Genomic DNA, 23,239 nt, shown 5'->3' on the forward strand with positions numbered 1-23,239 from the left:
CCCCGGGGACGCTGCGGGCAATGTGGCTTCTTCGCCCGAGGACAGTCTGGTGCCTGGTGTTCTGCTGGGTCGGGGACCAACTTCCTTCCACCCCAGGGATGCTTGGCCTTTCCAGGAGGGGCGGCCAGCTCCATTGTCCAGTGGCCTCTACTCTGGTGGCATCTTGAGGGGCACAACTCCGTGACGTAGCAGAAGAAACTTGCTCAGGGTCGGCCAGACCTGGGCTCCATTGTGCGCCTGCCCCTTTCTTGGTGCATCCCCAAGACCTGCGGGCTTAGCCTCCTGAGTCCTGACGGTCCCGGCTGTCCCGTGGAAACTGAAGGGCTGCCGCGGATGGCCGGGGACGGTGGGGTGAACCGGGTCTTGAGTGCATCTGGAAAATGCCTCATACGTGACACGGTTGTGTTACACGTGATGTCCTTTGTTCATAGTCTGGGAAGCTCTGACCTGTCTGCGGCCCCTCAGGCGTGTCCCTACAAGGGGAGAGCAGCCCCTCAGCAGCCCGCGGCCCAGGGGGGAAAGCGGGTCTCGGATCAGAGCCAGCAGCCCCACATGTTGGTCTGAGTTGCAGGCAACCCTGCTTTCTGCATCCTGCCAATCCCCATACCCTGGTTCTCAGGATTTGGGGACCCCTCCTGTCTTTGTCATCACCCGTCTCACCTTTGGAAGACGTGGCTCACCTTCAGCTGAGGGATATGGACTCCGTTCGCTGGAGGCCAAAATGAGAACGTGCTCCAGCGATCGGGCCGCAGCGACCACACACATGGGCAGCGGCCAGGGGACGGCGTCCTCTGTGCAGTGAGCCGTGCGCCCCCGTGAGAGCTGGACTTGGGCGCTGCACTGGCTCGTCCCCACGGCCCCGCTCTCCTCCGTAGGGGTGAGGAGTGGTCCTGAGGACCTCACACATCCGAGCGCATGGGTCCCCTTCCCAGCCTGTTGGCTTCTTGCAAGGTTGGGAGCGGGGTTGCTGAGTACATGATGAGAAGGAAAAGAGGGATTTGAACACGGGGGTCCGACTCCGAGTCTGCGTATTGACCACCGTGCTCAGCTGCCTCCCATCCCCCACCGTCAGTCCCGTTGCATGATTTTTCCATAGCGCCCCTGGTCCGACTGAGACGCGGTCTGGCTACCGAGTGCCCTGATTTCCTGAGTGTGGGTGGCTGGATGGGACGGACGAGGCTCCTCTCAAGGGCTGTTTTCCTGGAGGGAGCGCAAGCCGTCCACCTCCATCCGCAGGCACGCGGGTCTGGCTTCTCTAGTTTCTCGGGGGCTGGGCGATGGGACTGGGCGCCTGCCACGCATTCTTGTGGGGGAGCCCTCACCTCCTCGTCTGGGTTCTCTCCCCTCATGGCATTTGCAGAGCTGTATGATCTGCCGTCTGCGTCTTCCGCTCCTCCTGGGAACGGGCCGTGGGCCGGGACGCGACAGAACCAGGCAGAGGCGCGCCCCCCCCCCCGGGGTGGGGGTGGCCCGAGGCTCATGTTCAAAGAGGCTCCTGGCCATTGGTGGAACGCTCTTCCTTGGCCTTTGATGGTGGCCACTTCCGTGCCCCAGAGGAGACACAGGCTAGACACAGGGAAAAACGGAGAAAGGCCTGCGGAAGGGACATGGGCTCTCAGCAGCCCCACGCGGGCCGTCAGACCTACTGACCTCGATTTTCACAGTCATCATGATCGTATTTACAGCCACACTCGGAAGCTGGCCTTCTCCCCAGTAGCATGAAGGGTCAGGAAGGAGGCAGGGTCGGCTGGAACAGAGGGTGTGGGGGCTGCTCCTCGGGGAGGGGGCTCGAGAGGTGGTGGGGGGCCGGGGGGGGGGCCTTCTGCTGGAGACCAGACTCCGGGAGACGGGCTGGCCCAGAAACAGGAGGACGGGTTCAGAGACCATCGTAGCAATCGAAGCAAAAGAGGGGGCTGACCCAGACCGGCAGTAACAGCAACCTGGGCAGGAATGATGAGATCCTGGACGTCTCTGAAACTAGAAGCAGCAGGGCTTGCTGATGGAGCTGAGCCGGGAGGCGCCTTCCTGTGGTCCCCAGCCTGCTCCGGCATACACAGGATGCAGGCCTGCCGGGCGCTGTCCCTGGCTTTGCATCCTGCTGGAAGAACTGTATGTCTGAATGGAAAGCCGTGTCCTCACGGAGCTCCCTCAGTAGTTCAGGGACACGGGGCTCAAACAGGAAAAGTGGTTTCTAGAAACAGAAGACCGTGTTTAATAACAGAAGTATGAGGGTGAGTTAGAAGCGTACTAGATTATTGGCCAGGGCTCACGGCTTTCTGTACTTACCCACACCAGGCATACCCCAGCAGGCAGTGCACCTGAAAACAAATCCTGCTCCGGTTGTACTGAGGTCATTGGGTTGGGGGGGTGGGCAGAAAGAGAAATCAGAACACCTGGGCAGTGTCGTAAACCCTGTGACTGATTCCCGGCGGTGCGTGGGCGTCTTCCTTGACCCGAGGGCTCTCATCCATTCACTCATTCATTCATTCAGTGCCTTTTTGGGGGTCGGCACCATGAGCTGGGTGAGGTCCTTGCCCCGGAAGAGAGGGAACGAGCGGGATGAAGTCCCCACTTACGAGGATGCGGCAGGGCAGGCAAAACAGGTGAAGGGAAGAAATGATCCAGGACCGGGCGCCAGGAGAAAAGTAAATGAAACGAGCATGGGGACGTGAGAGCAAGTGAGCAGCTGGGGTCCAGGCGTGTGTGTGCCAGAGAAGGCTTGCCCCACGGGGAGGACTTTGAATTTATTTGTTTAGGTTGTTATAACTAATGCTTGGAGCAGCACCAGAATCTAATAAAGACCGTGTCGGTGTTTTACGCACATGCTAACTGACTTAATCCCCGTAATGACTCTGTGCCACAGGTGCTGTCATTAGTGCCCTTTTATAAAGAACGAAAGAGTCCAGAGAGGTTAAACAACTTGCCCAAGGACACACAGCTCAAAAGTGGCTTGACAGTTTGGGTGTAGACACACAGCAGACAGCCCCAGTTTTTGAAGAATGTTGGCTAGGATTAAGGTTGCTGGTGTGGCTAAGAGTCAGGGGTAAAGAACCCAGCAAAGGATATCGAGGTATCTTGGGATAAGCGACGGCAAGAAGCTACTACCACCAGAGACCTGGGTGGCAGGGACAGGGGTGGTCAGTGGTTACTGGAGACCATGGGTCTGGAGCCATGGAGGACAGAGAGTCCCCAAAGGGCTAGGGTGTGTTGAGGGACACAACCACTGGGAACCACAGGGAAGCAGGGAGGGGCAGGGAGAATCAGCCCCCAGACCCTGTCTTCCTGCCTATGGTCTCCATCTGTGGACTTCCCAGGGGCCACGCAGATGAGACACTGAAGGGCACAGGAGGCCAGGCAGAGCCCTTGAAGTTCAGACTCTGGGGGTGGGGAGCTGGGCAGGGCACAGAAGGCATTTGGTGAGTACTGAGTAAGGGGGAGAAACGAGCACATGGTTGGGAAAGTTTCCAAACATTCTTTCATTCAAAGAAAAACAGAAGTAAAACTTTCTTCCAAAATGGCCCAGGCATTTTGCAAAGGGCAGGGGGTCCTCCAGGGAACCAGACCCGTGAGTCCCTGCCACCAAAAAGCCTCAAGGTCATCCTCGTGGTGGGAGAGAGTGTGGGCTGTGACGGGGTCGCAGCCTGGTCCCTGGCGTCTGGCCAGACGTGGCCCGTTTTGGCAGCCTGGGGTTTTCAATGACCCGGAGACCAGTTGGGATTTCTCACTGGGCTTGAGACTCAAGCCTTTCTGTACCGTTTGTCGTGCAGACTCGCAGACGTGCCCCTACTGCATCGTCCCCCAGGCTTGGGTTGTGTGTGACCCTGCATGTGTCTGAGCCCAATAATCCCATCTGGTTCAGGTGCTTGGAACAGCCTGCGGGGTCGGGGTTGTTAGCACCAAGGCTGAGGAGGGAACTAAGGCTTTATCCAAGGCCAACAAGTGGCCAGGGTCATGGCTCGATGTGACCCGTGATTCCACAACCCCCTCCCCTCTCGCACTCTCCTGCCTTGGTCTCATGCAGCTCAGGGAGTCTGTGGCGCTCTGCTCCCCAGGTCTCCGTCCGGCTGGACGGCGAGAACAAGGCAGTCGAGTATGACGCGGTGGGTGCCCTGACAGATGCCGTCAGGGTGGTCTTCCGAGGCCCCCGGGTCAGTGACCTCTTCGACCGGGACTGGCACAAGATTGCCCTGAGCATCCAGGCCCAGAACGTCTCCCTGTACGTGGACTGTGTGCTGGTGCAGACGCTGCCCATCGAGGAGAGGGAGAACATCGACATCCAGGGGAAGACGGTGATCGGCAAGCGCCTGTATGACAGCGTGCCCATCGATGTGAGTACCGGGGCGCCGGCCACAGCCAAGGTCCTGGGGTCACTGGGAGGAAGCCTTGGGAGTCTAGTGTCCGCAACTCCCCCTCACGGGTCCGTACCACTTATCAAGACCTCACCCTGAACTGCCTTAGGGAGGGGAACCCTGATTCAGAACACATATTAGAAGCCAGAGTCACCCTCCCTCATCCACGCAACTGGCCATCTATCGCATACATTGAGCACCTGCTGTATGCCAGGGACTGTGCTCAGCAATGGGGACATAGATTTCCATACGTATTTGCAGGTAGAGAGGTATTTAAATTCTGTACATTTAAATAGAGGCATTTTTTTCTTTTTTCTCTGATTGTAGAAAATTTGGCAAATATAGAAATTATAAGCCAAATAAATTTTAAGAATTATCCTGAGTGCGCCGTCTAGACCTAACAGCCTATAATAACTCAGTGTTGCCCCAGTGGCCCTTCTCTTGTCACACCGCCCACACTCCCGTCCTCCTTTTCCCTCCTTGCGTGCACGTGACGCCCACGCACAGGAGGCCACCTTCCCTGCCAGGACCGGACGGTCCTGCTTCCCCAGAAATAACCGGAGCATGATTTGGGATAGCTCTTCCCCAAACCATTTCTTATCGTTTCCTGCGCTCATGCAAGTCCGTTATCGAATCCAGTGTGGCTGGATGCCTGCTCAGTTTCGCAGAGTTTCTGTAAATGATACGCGATATTCTAAATCTTGCTTTTTGATTTTTTGCCCAAGATTCTCTGTCAAAGCTTGTTATACCTTCTTCTAGCTGCCTCATCATATGATTACGCATTCTGTTTCTTGGTCCTCCAGTTAGTGGGCACCTAGACGGGTTCTGATGTTTCCCCGTCATTGTCAGCGCACCTGGGTCTTGAACATGCTGGCCTGGCTCCAAGGTGGTTTTCCCCACAAGGACCATGGACCACACCTGCCTGCTGGGCTTGAGGTGTGGACCAGCTGAGACAGTTTCCCTGGGCCCCGCAGCCTCGTGTTCAATGATTACATTGTGGCGTAAACAATCGTTGACTTTCCCACATACTTCAGATTTCTCCGCAAACTGACGAAATGTTTCTATGCCTACTGGCAATGTACAAAAGCTCTATTTTCTTAAACCCTCCCCAATGTATTGATATATTTTCTTTTTAAATATTCCTTTCTTTTTGGTTTTGTTTTACCAATCAGACGGCAAATGGTCGATGGTATTTTATTGCCGTTTCCACCTGCAGCTCCCTGCTTCTACTGTGAACAGCAGTCCTGTGCGTTTGTTGATTGACTGTTTGACTTCCCCTTCAGTGACTGCCAGCCCACAGCATTTGCCTGTGATTAGGGTTATTTTGTGGATTTTTCCCCTAATGATTTCAATATTTTATACGTATATGTATGTATATGCATATATACATATATTCTGAATACTAATTGCCAATTTAGTGTATGTTGTAAATACTGTTTCCTAATCTGTCAAGCACAAACCATAAGCGTAAAAAAATGAGTAAGTATGAATAAGTAATGGTGAAATGGTGATATGGAAAAAAAAAAAAAAAAACCAAACCAAAAACACCATGAACTAAGTTCTGAAGTCTTCTGTAACTTGCGTTGTTAGCTGAAGGATAGTTCCTAAACATTGCCGATACCTGCAGAAGCCTCACAAGGAAGGCCAGGAAGGGGTGACCGAGGGGTTAGGCAGGGGCGATGGGGCCAAGGGAGGAAGGCAACACCCACGAGCTGTGCCCATGTGCGCCCCTCTCCAGCCCACGCGAGTGGCCCCGTGGTGGTCACAGTCACGGTCACGGTCACACACGGATGTGTCCTCTGTTTTGCCTGCTTGCTTGCATAACTTCTTCAGTGGAAACCAGGCTGTGCTTCCTTGTGTCACTGCTGAGAAGGTGACGTCAGACATGGGACCACATCAAGCAAAGGAAATCGTTAAATCAACTAAAGCCATAAAATCACTGCTCAGATTGCTGCTAATTGTAGCGAATTGAGCATCACCCTGTGCCCGGGAATGTCTTCGGTGCCCCCAGGCCATTTCTCATCCTGTCTGGTTCATGATCTCAGGAAGCAGACACGACGGACACCCTCAGTTCACAGACAGCAGGACACTCCCCGAGACATTCAGTGGTTCTTCGAGGGTTGGAACTGAATGTGGCAGGGTTGGGATTTCTGCTCAAACAGCCCGTCCTCAATGCCCATGTGCAGACCAGGCCTTGACTCAGAGAACAGTCAGGGGCTACTGGAGACGGAGCTGAGCCACGTTGGTGACACAGAGGACCGTGATGACAGTTCCCATTAGCCTGTGCGTTCCTGTCACCAGCACAGCCCCTCTGCATCCCCTGAGAGCCAGGGAGGGGCTTTCCTCTCCCCTGAGCTGGGGAGACTCCAGCTTAGAGACAGTAACTCGTCTGCTTCAGCCCCATCTCCTTGCCCTCCTGGAGCCGGTGGGGGTGGGGGGTGGGGGGCAGAGGCCAGGGTCCAGGCCTTTCTGTGCACAGGGGTGGGCTGCGGGAACAGTTGGGACAGGGCAGGGGGGCTCAGGGCTGCACCTGAGATGCTCTCTGGGGCTGCAGGGAGCAGATGGATGGGAAGGTGAAGAGGGGTAGGCCGTTATGGAGCCACGAGAGGTCCAGGGGCTGGGGGCCTCCTCAGGGATAATGAGGTTCCTGGTGCCTCCTTTTGGTGGGGGGGGGGCTGTAAGAGAAACGCACATGGTGTGTGCATACACCCAGGGACAGAGTCAGGGTGCTACTGAGTTGGGGGAGAACTAAGGATTGGAGTGGGATGGGAAGGGGTGATTCTGTCGCCAGAGAAGGGTCACTGAGCTGCATCTGGTGGACCCTGGAGGGAAACCAGGCCAGGGAAAACCACCCAGGGTCAGAGAAGACCACCCAGGTTTCAGGGGTGTAGAGCTGAGCAGAGGTCTCCAGGTGGAGTGGGAGCCAGAGGGACGTCAGCAGGTGTGCTCCCTGGCTCGGTGGAGGGAGGAGAAGAGAGGCAGGAGCAGGCTGCCAGGGAACAGGAGGGTTTCAGGCGGTTGGAAAGGGGCCCCTCTGGCTCCCAGACCCGCTCACCCAACCTGGGAGCACCTGTGCCAGGCTCTGGGTGTCTGTGCTCTGTCCCTGGCCCTGCTCCTCTGCCTCTTTTCTTCCCATCCCTGTCCCTGCAGCCTTGCCAGACGGGCCAGCTGGAGTGTGTGTGCTCGCTAATGCAGAAAGCAGGACCCTCTCTTTCAAATGGGCCTTGTTCAAGGCCCATGCATTTTGTCATTCTCTCCTCCGTCTGTGGGCTGGCGTCTTACAGGAAATAGAACAGACAGATGAATGGAACGGTGAAGTGTTTGCAACAAGCCAAGTCAGGGAGGTGGGGAGTCATGCCTCCCAGGGTGTCTCACACAGCCGGGAGCATGAGGTCAAGCAGCCGACCACCTGCCCGGCCAGCTTGCTCGGCCACTCCAAGTGCAGCACAGGTCAGCCCGAGAAGGGCAGGGGAGGTAGAAGACCGTGGGCACTTAGCATCAGTGTTTAGTAAAACAAGCATCCCTCCTTCCACTGGTAGAGCTCAAGTTCCCTTAAAAAGATGTTTGTGCTCTCACACATGCCTCCATCCGACCCTTAATTCTGTGCTCTGGGCTTTCGCTGTGTGCCACAAATGGTGTGGGCGCTGCGGTGATGTTGGGGCTCTTGTGGAGGACAAGAGGCAAGGGGTCCCTGCCTGCAGAGTTCACGTGCTAGTCGGGAAGCAGATTTTAAAAGTAAACTAAGAAACAGGAATGCTTCGTGGTCCGCACGTCACCGACATGCAGGGTCGCATGTAGAGTGACCAGCGCTGGGGCCGGCATTCACGTGGTGGTTACAGGGCTGGGGTGTGAGAGCAGCCAGGACCGTTTTGGGGAGTGACTCAGAGCTTGCTGGTTTTTCGGGGACTTTCCTAGAGGAGAAACCACACATGTATAGGCAGGGCAGTGGGACTCTCCTCCTTGAGGAGGCTTGGGCTTTATCTGCAAACTGTGTGTGTGTGTGTGTGTGTGTGCATGTGCACATGCGTGTGTGCATGTGTGTGTGTGTTGTGTGGGCGTGTGTCCCTGCAGATGCGTGGACGTGTGTGAATGTGTGTAGCGTATGGATTGTGTGTGCAGTTGTGCATACACGTGCGTGTGTGAGTGTATCGTGACGGTTTGCGCACAGATGTGGTGTACATGCATGTGTGTATCGTGTGGGTCTGTGTGTAGGCGTGTGTGTGCCTGTGCATGAGTGTGCATTGTGTGTGGACATGTCTGTATGTGTGCGTGTGTGCGACACCAAAGCCCTTGTAAGTTACACTAAGGGCCTGTGGCATTCAAGCGGGTAACAGAGACACATTTTTACATTACAGAGTTGACATAAGCAGCCATGTGGAGAAGTCTAGAGGGTTGAAAGTGGGGTCTTTTTTGGAGGCTTTTGGGGCCTGACATGAGAGCACCGAGGAAGGGGCTCTAAGTAAATACAGTGGCAGTGCCCGGTGGGGGGCGGTGCCCGGTGGATCCGGGGAGACCAGCTCCGTCCTTGCCGGCTCCCCTGTAGGCGCCAACCTCCTTGCTCTTGGGCTGTCCCTTCTAGAAGGGGATGTGTAAGCAGGTGACACGTAGGCTCCCCTGAAGCTCAGTCTCGTGAGGGACCCCGAGGAGAAAGTGGGGCCCGATTCCTGCGCAGGCCTGCTGGAGGCCTGGGGGCTTCAGGCTGCCGAGTCCCCAGACTCACTCTGTCCTTGTGTCCCTTGCAGTTTGACCTGCAGCGGATCGTGATTTACTGTGACTCCCGACACGCGGAACTGGAGACCTGCTGCGATATCCCCTTGGGCCCGGTGAGCAACTCCTGCGTGCAGGGGTGGGCAGGGAACGGGTCCTTGGCCTCCGGAGCGATAGAGCTCTCCAGGGCCTACAAATGGGCATTCAGGGGTCTTAGGGGAGCCCAGTGACCATCTAGGGCTAGGGCTTCATTTCCTGGGCCCCCAGGGTGTGGGTTGGAGGTCATGCATGTCTCCCTAGGGGGTTGCCGTGTTCCCGACCTTAGTTGACACCACTAGGCTGCAGGCCAAGCAGGGGGGTCCAGCTCTAGGGAAGGGAGGCCGAGCTGGAAGCATCCCGCGAGGGACAGACCATGCAGACCATGTTTGGTGGAGGGGAGGCCCCGGTGCACTGGGCTGGTTGAGAGGGGAGGAAGAGGCTTGCAGGCAGGACTGCAAAGTATGAGAAAAATGAGAGCTTTTCCCCTGACCCCGTGCTGGTCAGCCGCTCCCTGGGACCTCTCTGCACTCGCCCCCAACTTCTTTAACAAACTCTAGTCCTAGGGCTGCTTGGAAGACGGCCTTAGTGACAGAGCTGTCTTCCCAGGCTGGAGGGATGACGTCCACATACGGTGCTCAGAGGCCCTGTGCCCAAGACACGGTGGTGAAAGCCCCTCGTGCTGGAGGCTTGGAGTCAGATGGGCCTGACTGTGGACTCAGGGAAGGAGAGGAGGTCAGATGAGGGCCTGGGGAACAGAGGGAATGGAGACAGGGAAGTGGTGATAGGAAAATACATCATTACCAAACACTTGTTGGGTGTGAGACAGTGAGCTGTCCCATCAAATCCTCCTCACTACATCACCATGGACACACTCTTGTCCCCATTCTGTGGATCGTAACAGTGAGACTCAGAGGGATTCATAGTTCCTGCAGCTGCTGAGAGGCCGGCAATGTGGCTGAGAGCAGGTGTTGGCCCAGGCCCTTGTGACTCCACGTCCTAGGAGCCCAGGACTTGCCCCTGGGCATGACCCGACCTCCCCTCCACTCAAGCTCTGACTTCTTGGGTTCCTGGTCCCCTTGCCGGCCAGGGAGCAGCACTGGGTAGAAAACCAGGTTCTGCCCTTCTGACTCACTGCGATTTCCTTCCAGTGCCGGGTGACCGTGCTGACGGAGCCTTCACTCCCGCCCCCGCAGCCTCCCACGTCCGGCAGTGAACAAATTGGGTTTTTGAAGACCATCAACTGCTCCTGCCCGGCTGGAGAAAAGGTACCCTCTGTAGTCGACCCTCAGCCCCCAGCCCAGTGCGTCCGAGCAGAGCAGGGCAGAGTGGTCAGTAGGTGCATCTGTGGAGGAGGGAATTTCCCATCATGCACCTGGATGGCCAGGGCAGGATGGCCCCAGGCCCTGGGGGACTCACAGGTCAGGGAGCCTGTCTCGTTCCCTGGACCTCTTGTTTCTTGATGTGCCAGCTCTGAGGAGGGGAGCCCTCAGACCCATTAATGTCTTCCTGGAGTGAATGTATCCCCGAGGTTTTCCTGACCTCTCCACTCAGGTGCGAGTCCTCAGAGCAGATCTGGTTTCTGAGCAGGACTCTGAGTAGGTGACATGAAGTGCAGATGTGTGTACCTAGTGTCTAACGTACAGACCAGTGTTTCTACGAACACCACCGGCACCGTCCACCAGCTGCATTTAATGTCCTGTGCAGTGCCCGAGGCCTTCATTGATTCTGTTTTCCTGTAGACTGGTGGCTTTTCTGATAAGGAAAAAAAAAGAAGAAGAAGAAGTCTTCTACTGTTTGAGCAGAACAATTTAACAAACATACAAGGATGCTAAAAGACGGAGCTGTGCTGGGGAAGGACCCTGGGGGTGTTCAGAGGTTCTGCTGGCCCCCAGGGCCCGCGGCCTTGCCCTGCAGCCTGCTGTATCTGCCCTCCCTGCTGAGGGCCAGCATATAGGAGGTGCTCAGTGACTCTGCAGGGGGCTGGGCAGACAGGAGGAAATGTGAAATCCCAGTGGAGTTCACTGGGACGGACACACTTCCAAAGCCCATGTCCTGACAGGCAGGCTCCCCCTTCCCTCACCCCCTCCTTGTTCTCCTTCAATTTTCCTCCTTCCTCTCTGCCAGAAGAGCCAGACCTGGGGAGACGGGGAGCACCCAGAAATTCTCACGCAGATGAAGCTGCCAAATGCTGCCCCAACCTGCTGAAAGGACCCAGCTCAGCTTTGCTGTGAACAGAGTCTCTTTCTGGGCAGGGAGTAAAGGGAAGGCCCTTTGGCCTGGCACCCACAGGTTAGAATGGGAGACGTCAGGCAGGGAACCCGGGTGAGCACCAGGGTTGGACCTCTGGCCCTCCCCTGCCCCTGGGTTTCTATTAAGAACCCCAAAGGAGAAGGCTAATATGTTATGAGGTTTGGGGGACTAGCTGCTGTGCAGGCAGACTGTGCTGGAGGAGGAGGTCAGAAGCAGTCCTGCCCTGTCCAGGCTTTTCTATCAGCCAGGCTGTGCCCTGGGTATGTCCAGCCAAGATTCCCGTGGCCTCTGGCATGGGGCAAAGGACCCTGGGAGGGAACTCTGGACTCAAGGAGGTCTCCACCTCCTGCTCCCACCCACCTTCCCACTCAAACACCCCCTGGCACTCCCCTCCCAGCCCCGCCCCCAACACCCCACCCATTGTGTCATGGAGGGTCTCCAGGTGTCTTTCTAGCACCATCTCTGTCCACGTTGCTCCCCCAGTTTCTAGGACACCAAGAGCTGCTGGCTGTCTTTGGGCATTTGTGTATGCAGCATCTGCCTGGACCCCCTCCTTTATCCGCTCTACTATGCCTACTCTTCTCTCAAGATGTCCCCAGGGAATGCTTTCCTGAGCACCTCGTTGTCTATGTGATTTCCCTCCTCCCTCTCTCCAGCCCTCCTCCCTCCATCCTCATTCCCCGTGCAGCCATGCACCTGCCGTTCCCAAGACCCCATGACCCGTTCCTCTCCCCGTAACAATGATCACGTGGGACTAAAAATGTCTGCCTATTTTTACTTCCATAAGGTGAGCTCCAGAAAACACAGACCTATTTTCAGCCACTGATTGTGTGTAGCCTGACATTGTTAAACAGTGGTTGAACTGACGGATACGGGAGTCAGGGCGTGAAGGAGGATGGGCAGATGGTGGCGGGCAGTTGGGAGGGAGGGACAAAGCCACACACCCTCTCTCGTGGGCAGGACAAGGGCTCGCTCTTCAAGACCATCAGTCGCCTTGCAAATCCTCAGCCTGTGGAGGGATAACCGGCCACTGAAGGCAGAGGTGGGGGAGAATTAAATAGAGTCTTAACTTCTTGTTTCTTTTGTTGTTCTTCTTTTAGGGCGAAAAGGGCTCCCATGGCCCCTTGGGACTCCCCGGCCCAAAGGTCAGTACAGGCGTGGCTCAGGGGTGCTTTGGGGCCTGGGCTGGTGCTTGCTGTGCTCTCCACGTGGAGACGAAGCATTGTGTTAGATGACCGTCCTGTGGTGTTCGTTTTGAGCCAGTGGCATGAGGTCCGGAACCTGTGTTTCTGAGTTTGAAAACCTGAGCTACACGGGGTTGGGTGAGGAAGTCCTGGCTTCCATCCCCTTCGCTCCAACGGGCTAAGCTCTCCGTGGTCAGCTAATCCTGTGTCAATCCCTTTAGGCCTCTATATTCCAGAAACGTTGGGGCTTGGGCTTGTAAGAGTCTCCTGTGTAGACTGCATGTAATGTTTCTTTAAGTTGCATGAAATTCTTTCTCGCATAAATTTTCTGAACTCCCTCGTTGCTCAAAGCCAGGTGCCTCCTCCAGGGGCCCCCGTCCTGCATCATGCAGCCGCCTCTCTGTCTGCTCCCTCCCCCGGTTATTAGCATTTACAGAGCTGGACAGGGCTGTCCTCTCACATCCTTACTTTGGTCTCAGAAAGCTGAGACCCAGAGAGATGCGTATCACCTGGGATCACACAGGCGCATGGAAGAGGTCGGCATGATCCAGAAGCTGTCACCTGGCCTGGTGTTTGAAAGAGGGGCTGAGTGTGGTGGTAGAAACACCCTGAAATCCTTTCTCTCTCTCTCTCCTCTCTCTCTCTCTCTCTCTCTCCTTTCTCCCTGCTGCACCCACTGTGCTGGGTCGGGGAGTCTGGACACACACACCCCTGATGGGCTCCTCTCCCCTGGTGCCAAAGGAGAGCAGCACAGGGCCATCCAAGGTGCCAGGTGGTCCTTGCAAGGAGGAGCACGGGGCTTTATGCTTCACTGAACACCCCTGGCTGTAACCGCAGCTTCTCTGCTGTCAGAGGGAAGAAAGAGCAAAGGCGCCCGGGGGTTTGTGGAAGTGTAAGAATGTTTGTCGGAGGGAGGCAGTGGTTGGTTAAGGAAGGACCATACCGTGTTGTGGCTGGACAGGTCCAGGGTTGGGGCAACCTTCACAGGGAGGACAAGGCAGGGGAGGGAATGCTAGGGAGGGACTCAGACTGAGCCACCTGGAGACCAGCCTGGCTTCCTCAGAGATGACTGGCCCTTTGTCCCCACAGGTCAGATTGTCCCAGTCTGAGGTTAAGGCTCTAGGGAAATAGATGTGGCTCCCAGTGGCCCCATTTACCCAGATATAGATCAGGTCGGGTCAACAGTCATGGTCTGGTGACTTCAGGTTCCAGGACCCATTCTGGTACAGGGACATTCTAGTGAAAGAGAGAGCCCTGTTCCCAGGGCTTGCATCCTGGTGGCAAGAGAAGAGCGACAGAGAAGACTGGGATCCCTTGTGGGCACAGTCAGGGTGGAGGGACCCAGGGGTCCAGCAGGGTGCATGGGAGCTGCTTGGGCTAAAGAAGGCAGGGGAAGCACATGACAGGCCAAGGGGGGGCACCCAAAGCCAACAAGCTGTTTGTTCGGAGGGTGTATAGGTAGAAGACCCAGATGAAATTGCAGACCAGGGGAAAAGAAAAACAGACAAAATCAGTGGCTCCCAGGGTCGGCACCCAAGCCTGTCTTGGATTGGCTCATGGCACAGTAGGAGGCTTCTCCAGTCCCACACTTGGCCTTTGGCGAATTTTCTTCCCTCGCGAACACTATTTTCTCCTCTGCCTTTCTCCCCTGGCTTCATGGACAGTTGGGAGGACCCAGGGCTTACAAATGACATCATCAGGGGACTCTGGCTGACCTCTGGCAGCTTTCAAAGTACTTTAGTGCTTTCAGTATTCTGTGTGCTGGTGAAAGCAGGCCCATTTCACAGAGGAAGAGCCCAAGGCCTAGAGAGTAATGGCACTCTCATGGTAAGCAGCAGAGCCGGGCTTTGAACCCTGGGGCGTCTCCCTCCCCATCTGGGCCGGTGCCATTCCTGGGGACAAACACATGATGCATTCCCCCACTCACTTTCTCAAGATGTACTTAGTTGTGGGATTAAGAGGTTGGGGAAATGATTCAGATCCTTCCTCCTCCACGGGTGGGAAGCACAGCCTCATTCCAAGGTTGGCAGGGACAAAATCAGCCATTGCTAGGGCATCGAGGGCCAAGTAGGGAGTGGGCAGCCTGAGCAGGGAAGTCATCAGGGGACCTGACCCAGTGCTGCCCTCTGGTTTGGACCCTGCAGGGAGACATGGGAGCCACTGGGCTGGTTGGAGCTCCTGGACCCAAGGGAGAAAAAGGTGACATGGTGAGTATGGGGCCGGTGTGGGGGATGCCTGGCTTCCCCCAAGCATGTGTGTCAGCTCAAATGCATGGAGCCCGACACTGAGCCACACCCCAACCTCGGAATGGAGTCCAGGCTCCTCCCCATGGGCACGGGAGGCCCGCCAGAGGTGGCCCCAGCTGCAGCTCTAGCCCTGTCCTGCACTCCCCAACATGCACCCCTGGATTCTGGACATCCCGATTGGCAGCTCGGAATCTCCAAACTGGCCACTTCTCATAGGCCACTGCCCATGCTCTTTGCCTCACCAGGAAGAATTACACTGTCTTTCCACACCTTATCCCTCCCCTTTCTGGCTGGCTCCTATCTGCCCACATTGAGACTGAACCCTTGTGGTTCTCCAGAATATCCCTGTGACCCCAGGAAAAGCAGCAGGGAACAGGGTCTCCTGTGATGGGCACAGAGACTGGAGAAGCAAACAAAACATGCAACGTAGCCATCACAGTGAGAGTCAAAGGACGAAGGGAAATCATTCTTAAGGGGGGAGGGGTGGTATTATGACAGCATGTCAACAAATACAGAATATCAGTAAAGAGAAATTTCTAAATAAAAAGACCCAAATGAAAATTCTAGAGCTTAAAATTATAAGTGAAAGAAAACAGGGGATTGAGGGGAGGCTCAGCAATAGGTAGGAAGCAGCCTGCTGAGAGCAAGAGCGCCCTCCCCGGCAGACCAATACTGACCCTGTGATCCAAAGACCAGAGAGGAGGAGTAAGGCAGGAAAATGAGCAGAGCCTTGGAGTGTACCAGAATGCACCAGAATGCACCTCATGGGGACCCCAGGAGGAGAGAGGAAAGGGTCAGAAAGCATATTCAAAGAAATAATGGTGAAAGCAAAAATCCCAAATTTGGTAAAAAGCAGTAATCTACACCTTCAAAAAGCTCGGTGAACTCTCACACAGAGAGAGCCTTTCTCAGAAAGATTGCAGCCCAAGCGCCAAAAGACAAAGAAACTTGAAAGCAACAGGAGGGAAAAACGAGTCAACATGGACTGAGAAAGGCCAGTAAGATCTTGCGGCGACTGACGGTAGTGGGGGACGGAAGCGTCAGTGAAGCAGGATGACAGGCTCAAAGGCATCATCATGACCATGTTTGAGGAGGCATTTAACAAGCAGGCGTAGTACCGGCAGGAGCGTGGGGGAAGAGGGACCAGAACCAGGCCGGGAGGGGTGTGTCTGTAAATCTCCCCGGAGGTAGTATAACTCTGAGGAGCTAAGATGTGTGTGGGAAACCCGAGACTGACCTCTACCAAAGTAGCTTAAAAGTATACAGTAGAAGTGCCATTAAGAGATTAAAATGTAGCACTAGAAAACACTCAGTGCAAATAAATAAATAAATAAATGTCGTGAAGGAGGGATGAGGAACAGCAAGACGGGAGGCAGAAATGGAAAGTTAGATGGCATCCAGGAAACCAGCTCTATCGGTGATCATGCTGTATATTCAGGCCAGACTCTATCCTGTCTCCAGGAGACACACTTCAGATTCAAAGATGCAAACAGGTCGAAAGTAAAAGGATGGAAATACATATCCTGAAAATAGAAAGCCAAAAAATTGGGAGTGACTCAGCTGTTATCAGACAAAGTAGACTCTAAAACCCAACGTCAGCAGAAACAAAGAGTTTGTCTTACGATCAGTGTCAGTCTTTCAGAAATCGGGAAGAGTTATAAACACCTGCGCACCTCGCAAGCGCACAAAATACGTGAAGCAGAAGGGACAGAATTGAAGAGAGAGATAGGTAAGTCAGTAATGACGAGAGGCCCGAGCGCTCGCTCTCGTGATGGGAAGAGCAGCCAGGACGGTGCAGAAACTGGGGCGTTGCTGGTACAGAAGGGCGCTGCTGCTTTGGGTATCTGTCTGGCTGTCCTTAAAAGGCTAAATGGAACTATCAGGTGACTCGGCAGTCCACTTCTTAGATACATATCTAAAAGAAACGAAGACATAATCTCATGCAAACCCTGGACGCAAGTGTTCAGAGCAGCATTATTCATAATTACCAGAAAGTGGAAAAACCTAAGTGCTCATGGCATGGTGAACAGATAAACAGGATGTGTGTTATAGTCACGCGGTGGCGTGTGATTCTGCAGGGATGGACTACTGATACAGGTCCCAACGTGGATGAACCTTGAAGATGCTTTGCTGAGGAATCGCTGGGTGCTAAGACAGCTGTAACAGCCCACACAGCATACAATTCCGTGTATATGAAATGTCTAGAGAAGACAAATCTATGGAGTCAAAATAGATTATTGTCTGTCTAGGACAGGAGGTGGGGGGTGTGGGGAGTGACCACAATTAAGTGCAGACTTCTTGCTCAGCTGATGAAAACATCCCAAAGCAGACTAGGGCTTGTTGCACAACTCTGGAAATACACTCAGAACTATTACATTGTATAGGGTTACATTGTATTACATTGTACAAAGTATTACATTGTATCCTTAAATAGTGAATGATACCGTAGGTGGATGATATTTTAGTAAAGCTCATAAGGGGAAAAATACAAGTTCCATAATATTGAATTGTCGGAAAAATTAAATGGGGTAATAGGCATGAGAATGAACACTCAGTAAGGAAGAGTTATCCTCTCTTTTGGAGGCTCTTCCAGGAGCTGATGAGAAAGCATCCGACCCTTTCAGACCCCTGGGTACTACTGCCGTGTGACGTCATGCATGGAGATGTTCTGTCGTAAACCCGTGCCTCCTCCTTTCATTTTCTAGGGAAGAGGGCCTTTTGTCCGAGGGGAGAAGGGTGAAAAGGTAAGTATTTCCCTTTTATTACTTCTCTGGGGGCTGTGCCCCCGGCCAGGGAGCAGGGTGGGGGGTGGGGCCGAGCAGGGGAGTGGCGCTTCCTGGGAGAGTCCAAGTGGAGAAAAGAGGTTTCCAGGGTGGAGCGAGGCACCTCAGGGTGAGTTCTCTCTTGACTGGGGCAGTTGAAGCAGGTGCAGTGGGCACCGCGGCCCGGCAGGGGTGAGCAGGAATGAGCAAAACTGAGGGGAATGCTTGTTTGGGCTGTGGGTGCTTGGCAGTGTTTGGAGCAGAGGGTACTCGCTGGGGCGCATGGGGCCGGGATGCAGGGTTGCAGAAGGATCTAAGGACTGGCACACAGGATGTTAGAGACCAGAATGTGCTCAGCCTCGTGTGCAGTTTGGGAAGATGCTGAAGGTTCTGTGTGTGGTCAGACATGGTGGGAACATTTGAGTGTGCTGTGCCAGACGGGTGTGAGGGGGAGAGACCAAAAGCATTTGAGCCAGGAGATTTGCAGAAGTTCACGGGGGAGATGATAAGGAGCAGGAGGAGGCGGATGGAGCTGTGGAGGAAACAGGAGGCAGGCCCACTTATACGTGTTCTCCCCAAATACAAATATTGTACCTTCTTTTACCTTCATCAGAAGGAGGACAAGCCGACAGATCCTAGGACATGGGGCTTCCTTCCAAGGAGGAAAGCTTTCTTAAGGGCTTAGTCTGTGAGGAGAAATAAAAATGAAGGTGTCACTAAAATGCTGTTTTTCATTCCCACTAACAATTAAAAATGTACTTTGCGTGTCCAGGGAGAGACAGCCCTAGGACTCTTGGGCATCTGCACTAGGACCTCATCAGAATGCAGTGCTTGTGGACCCTGGTGGCTTCTCCACCCCTCGCATGGGGCCGGCTGTACGAGCTGGTGCCACTCTGTTCCATTACCATGGAAACGGCTTTCCCGTGGCCAGCCCCTTCTCTCCCTGCAGGTCCCCTCTCACAGTGTACTTTCACTCCAGAGATTTGCTCCACGGAGCTAAAGCAAAGCTGTACAGACATGACCACCCCGGGTTTCACTCCGTGTCATCCAGAAGTCAGACTGGAAGCAGCCATGTGCTGTGGGGTGGGCAGGGGGCCCAAGTGTGTTCTCGTGCAACGAAATGATACAGCAACTCTCAGGGAGGCAAAAACCACATTTAGACGAATAATTAATGGGCTAGGGAATGAAAATAATGGTTAATTTTTAAAGTACATGGAAAAATATACAGTATGACCCCAGTTGTGTGTGTGTGTGTGTGTGTGTGTGTGTGTGTGTGTGTATACAAGCGAGAGACAGAAAGGGATTGATTCTGGAGGTGGAGCCCCTTTGTTAGGCCAGATGGCTGTGTTGAGGGTAGTATTTTCTTCCCTACTTCTCTGTGTCTTCACTGATTCTATGGTGAACTTCTCTTTTATCCCTACTGGAAGCCCAGATGTGCACACACATGCACACACACACACACAGATTAACTCCTACACGAGGATACACAGCAGTCTGAGAGGCTGTGGGAGGCTCACACGGCACAGTGTGACATTGTCTTCAGTTTTCCAAGCTGTGTCCACTGACCTCTCAGATGGGGCTGCTGGTGGCCACTGTCCATGGTTCCCATGTGGCTTAAAAGCATGACACCTAGAGGCTAGGTGCTCATTTAGCAACTACCTTTATCTAGTGTTGCTGGCTTGCTGGGTCCCCATGGGCCTGGAGCACAGGTTTTAGCAGGACCCCCAGATGTTTCTGTCAGGATTGGGGCTGTCCTCGAAGTCAGGGTACTGGGTCTGGGTGATGCTTGCTGGCTGGACTGCTGTGTGTCTCCTGGACCAGCATGTCCTCTGATGACTGAGCTGTCCTCCTGCGTGGGTGTCCGTAGGAAGAGACAGGAGCAGCAGGTACATCTCAGCCTTGTCGGTTCTGCTGTAGCTCAGAATGGGCAGCCTTATTCCCCTGGTGGCTGCCGGCCTCTCCCTAGGGCCCACATCCCTGCCTGCAGGCCCACAGTTGGGACCTGCTAAGTCACGGTGGCAGCCGGGGAGGCCCCATCACATCCTCAGGTCCAGCAGGACAGAGGGACAGCTGAGCAGACTCTCGCACTTCTGGCTCTGTCCTTGGTTGACATTCTCTTGCATCTGAACATTTTTAGCAAAGTCTGAGTCTAGATTCTGCCGCATATTAGCTGTGTGATGCGGGGTGAGTCACCTCCCTCTCTGGGCCTCTGCTTCCTCATCTGTAAAAACGAGGGGGTGGGACGAGATGATGCATAAAGGCCCTTGCAGGCGGCGGCTCTGAGACTTGGTGATCAGCCCACCCCAGCCTGAGCCCTTGGAGCTCTCTTCATAACTTGGAGTCTCTTGCTCCCCCCAACCCTCGGGGAGGAGGTGAGGCTGGAGGGGGGCGGTCAAGGGGACTGATAATGTTCACAGGGCAGAGAAGGCCACAGGTGACTAATGCACTTGTACAGGGCCCAAAAAACTGGCTTCTCCACTTGAATATTCTCTCCAGAGCAATTAAGTTGTGAGGGGATCAGACGGACTAGAGCCCGGTGGGCCTAGGAATTGTATTTCTCTGATTGTCGTTGTGTGTCTTGTGTTTCTGGTATGTAATGAACCGCTGTGATGATGTGTGTTGCCCTCCATGAGGAGGGCACATGTCATGGGCAACACAAGGCAACACACATGTCATGCCCTCCATGACATGCCCTGTACTTTATGTCTCATGATGAAGCCAGCACTTTATGGGGCAGTGACTTATGCCCATTTCACAAATAGGGAGAACAAAGCTTGAAGGTCAAGTGACCAGCCCAAGGTCACAAGCTAGTTGGATGATGGGAAGCACAAACTCTGATTATTACTCAAGGAAGGGAGGCTGCAGGGCTGATTGAAGCCCCCCGTTCCCCAGCAGCTGAGGAAACTGGCCCTCAGAGAAGGTCAGTGACTGGCCCAAGGTCACACAGCTAAAGATTGACTAGAGCTCTTGGCTTCCTGACTCTCCTCGGCTCCCCCCAGCAGATGCCCAAGACCATTGTGTGCTGCTGCCAGGTTTCTGGGCTGCTTCTGCCCCTTGTTTTGGAAGCTAACCTCCTCTCTCTCTTCTCTGTGGGGTCCTTGGGCCAGTCTCCCCCGGTGTTTAAATAAATATGAAATCAGGCTAAGGTAAGGGGGGACAGCTTTTTAGGGGATGCGGCTCACAGCCCAGGCACTGGGGCCATAGAAGTAGAGGAAGGGAGGACGGACCTCCCAAGCCTCCGGGAGGCAGCTGGCATTACGTATGAGGTTGCCAGAGGAGCGGATGGATGAGTGGGTGTCGGCCCTCCGCCATCCAAGGCTGAGGGCCAGCTCGATCCAGGAGAGGTCACCGATGGCCGTGGGGCAGACCCAGCTTCGGAATCTGGCTCCACCTCGTGTTAACCTCTTGTCTGTCCTTGGGCGACTCTGAGCCTCAGTTTCCTTTTCTGTGAAAGGGGGAAGGGGAAAGATGATGGTTCTACCCCGTAAGGTCTGAGGGGGGTTAAAGGAGAGAAGGTGCGTGAGGGGTTTCACGCAGGGCCCGGCACAGGGAGCACACTCGCTGGTGACGCTCTGTTTCTGTTACACCCATACTTCTCATTTCCTTTGCAGCTGGCTTGGTGGTGGCAATGAGGGTGCGTACCCATGGCCCAGGGCGGGTAGGGACCATTTCCGGTGGAGTCAGAGGGAGCAGGGAGGGGTCACGACCTCTGTGCCTCTGCCCTTGGTTCTCCCCTGCAGAGAAGACTGACCAGGATACTGAGATGCAGACATGGGGGTTCCTTTGGGTGCGCACTGCTCCGGTGCGGATGCTATGGAGATGAAGGCCGTAGCATGAGGTGGATCATGAACCCCACAGGCAGAAAAAGATGTAGAAACAACAGAAACAAGTCCAAAATGTGAGTTTCCGGTGAGCTTCCTCTTGGTGCATCCCGAAGGTCCTTCTGCTCTGGGGACCAATGCCTCCAGGAAGGAAGCCTGGAGCCTGGGGGTTTGGTCCCGTTCCTAGGCCCACAGCGCCCTCTGGTGTCTGCGAGCCTGCGCCTCTGCGCAGCTTGCTCTCCGCCAGGGTTGTCCTCTTTTCCTCGCAGATTTAGCATCTGGGAAGAAGGAAAGGAGGAAGAGGATGCCTCGGTTTTGTGCTCAAATACGGAAGCTGATTTGAGGAGCTGGGCAGACACGGTTTGGGTAGCAGCTCTGCAGTGGCTGGTGTCTCTCTGAGGGTCTCAGCTTGTCATATGGGAACATGGATGCCGAGGGTTGAACGTGGTTTATAAGAGGTTGATCGCAAAGCACCTGGCTTCATCCCTGGCACTTGATAAGCGTGTGTAAAAATCTGTCCCTTGCATTTCTTATTCTTTTTCTGCTAGAAGATATTGCTAAAATCCATGCAAGAGGGACATATGTTTCTGTAATAGATAGCATTCAAGTACTCAGTACGTGAGAGCGGGTGGTGGGTTCACAGAGCTTTAAAAACCCAGCCTGGGCCCCCATCCGGAGGCTCATTCACAAGTTCTGGGGAGGAGGTGTGTTCGAATGCAGTCATGCCATCCAGAGTGTGGTCCTTCTTACTGGTCCCTAAACGAGCCAGGGTGTGGTCTCCATCCCCCACGCTGCTAGGCACACTAGGACCCCGCCTGGGCCTCAGGGGACGGAGGAGTGGAGGAGGGTCCCATCCGCAGAGCCCACTGAGGGTGCCCTAGGAGCTCAGTGTTCTACTGCAGGAGGTGCTGAGAAATGAAACAACAAAAGTGTCTAGGAAAGTATCCTGAGCATCATTTATATGAAGGGAGGAATAGAAGCAGAAACAAAATTACTACGAGCTGATTCTGTTTTTTATAAGAACACTTGACAACTGCAACAGCAAGGAAAAATGGGAACAACCTAATGGAACATCGCATTACAGCAACCAGATGGGCACGAGTGAAAATTTGGAACACCTTGCGACAGGGAGCTAGGCATGCAATGGAATGCAAATGAGATACAGCATATAGGAAGCCCTGTGTGCTCACGCATCAAAGGGCGCGTGCGCAGGGCAAACCACATTCTAGGGTAGCAGGATTTGGGGTGTTTCATAGGTCTTGTTAATTACTCTTCCAAGTTTTACAACATCTGTGAACATTTGACCGAAGACTAAGTCTTAATCTTAATATAATAAAAATCATTTTAAGCATAGGATCTCCACAGATGTTTATGTGGGAAGTCCCAAAGCGGTGTGATTTTGGAGGAAAGTGCCCCGTCTCCCAGCACAGGAGCCTGACCAGCACAGGAGACAGGACGGCCAGTGGGTCCAGAAGGCAGAACATGGCAGGAGCTGAGGGTCGGGCTTTGGACTCCTGGTACGGCTCCCCTCCTGTGGCGTAACCTGGTGGGTAAGGAGGGTTCTCCACAGTTGTTGGTGCCTCAATTTCCTCGACTGTGCATGGAAGATGCTAGAACAAACCATGAGCTCCCCTCAGGCGGATGTGAGGTTCAGTGAGGGTGTCTAGGAGAGAACTTTGTGGCCACCTGCTAAATGATGAGTTGGGCAAACATTAGCAAGAATCAGGTGCCAGGCATCCGGGCACGGTTCTGTGAGCACGGTGACCAGTTCAAGCATGTTATCCAAGTTAACTCAAACCAAACAAATTCAGTACTTTTGCTTAAAAGCCCAGAGACAGATGTTCTTTCCTCTGGGCCCACAGCTGTGAAAAGGGAACCTTG

General features: G+C 54.3%; 1 protein-coding gene across 1 annotated transcript in view; it reads left to right on the top strand.

Annotated features, from left to right (window-relative positions):
- Positions 1-23,239, top strand: part of COL22A1 (collagen type XXII alpha 1 chain) — a 219,148-nt gene that overhangs the window by 39,411 nt on the left and 156,498 nt on the right. The window contains exons 6-11 of the mRNA XM_044247081.1: positions 4,053-4,328; positions 9,092-9,172; positions 10,244-10,360; positions 12,446-12,490; positions 14,674-14,736; positions 17,481-17,519. Of these exons, the coding sequence (XP_044103016.1) occupies positions 4,053-4,328; positions 9,092-9,172; positions 10,244-10,360; positions 12,446-12,490; positions 14,674-14,736; positions 17,481-17,519 (621 nt within the window). The remainder of the gene's footprint in view (positions 1-4,052; positions 4,329-9,091; positions 9,173-10,243; positions 10,361-12,445; positions 12,491-14,673; positions 14,737-17,480; positions 17,520-23,239) is intronic.

The sequence above is a fragment of the Neovison vison genome, chromosome 4 (genome assembly GCF_020171115.1).
Source record: "Neovison vison isolate M4711 chromosome 4, ASM_NN_V1, whole genome shotgun sequence".
NCBI classification, from domain to species: Eukaryota; Metazoa; Chordata; class Mammalia; order Carnivora; family Mustelidae; genus Neogale; species Neogale vison.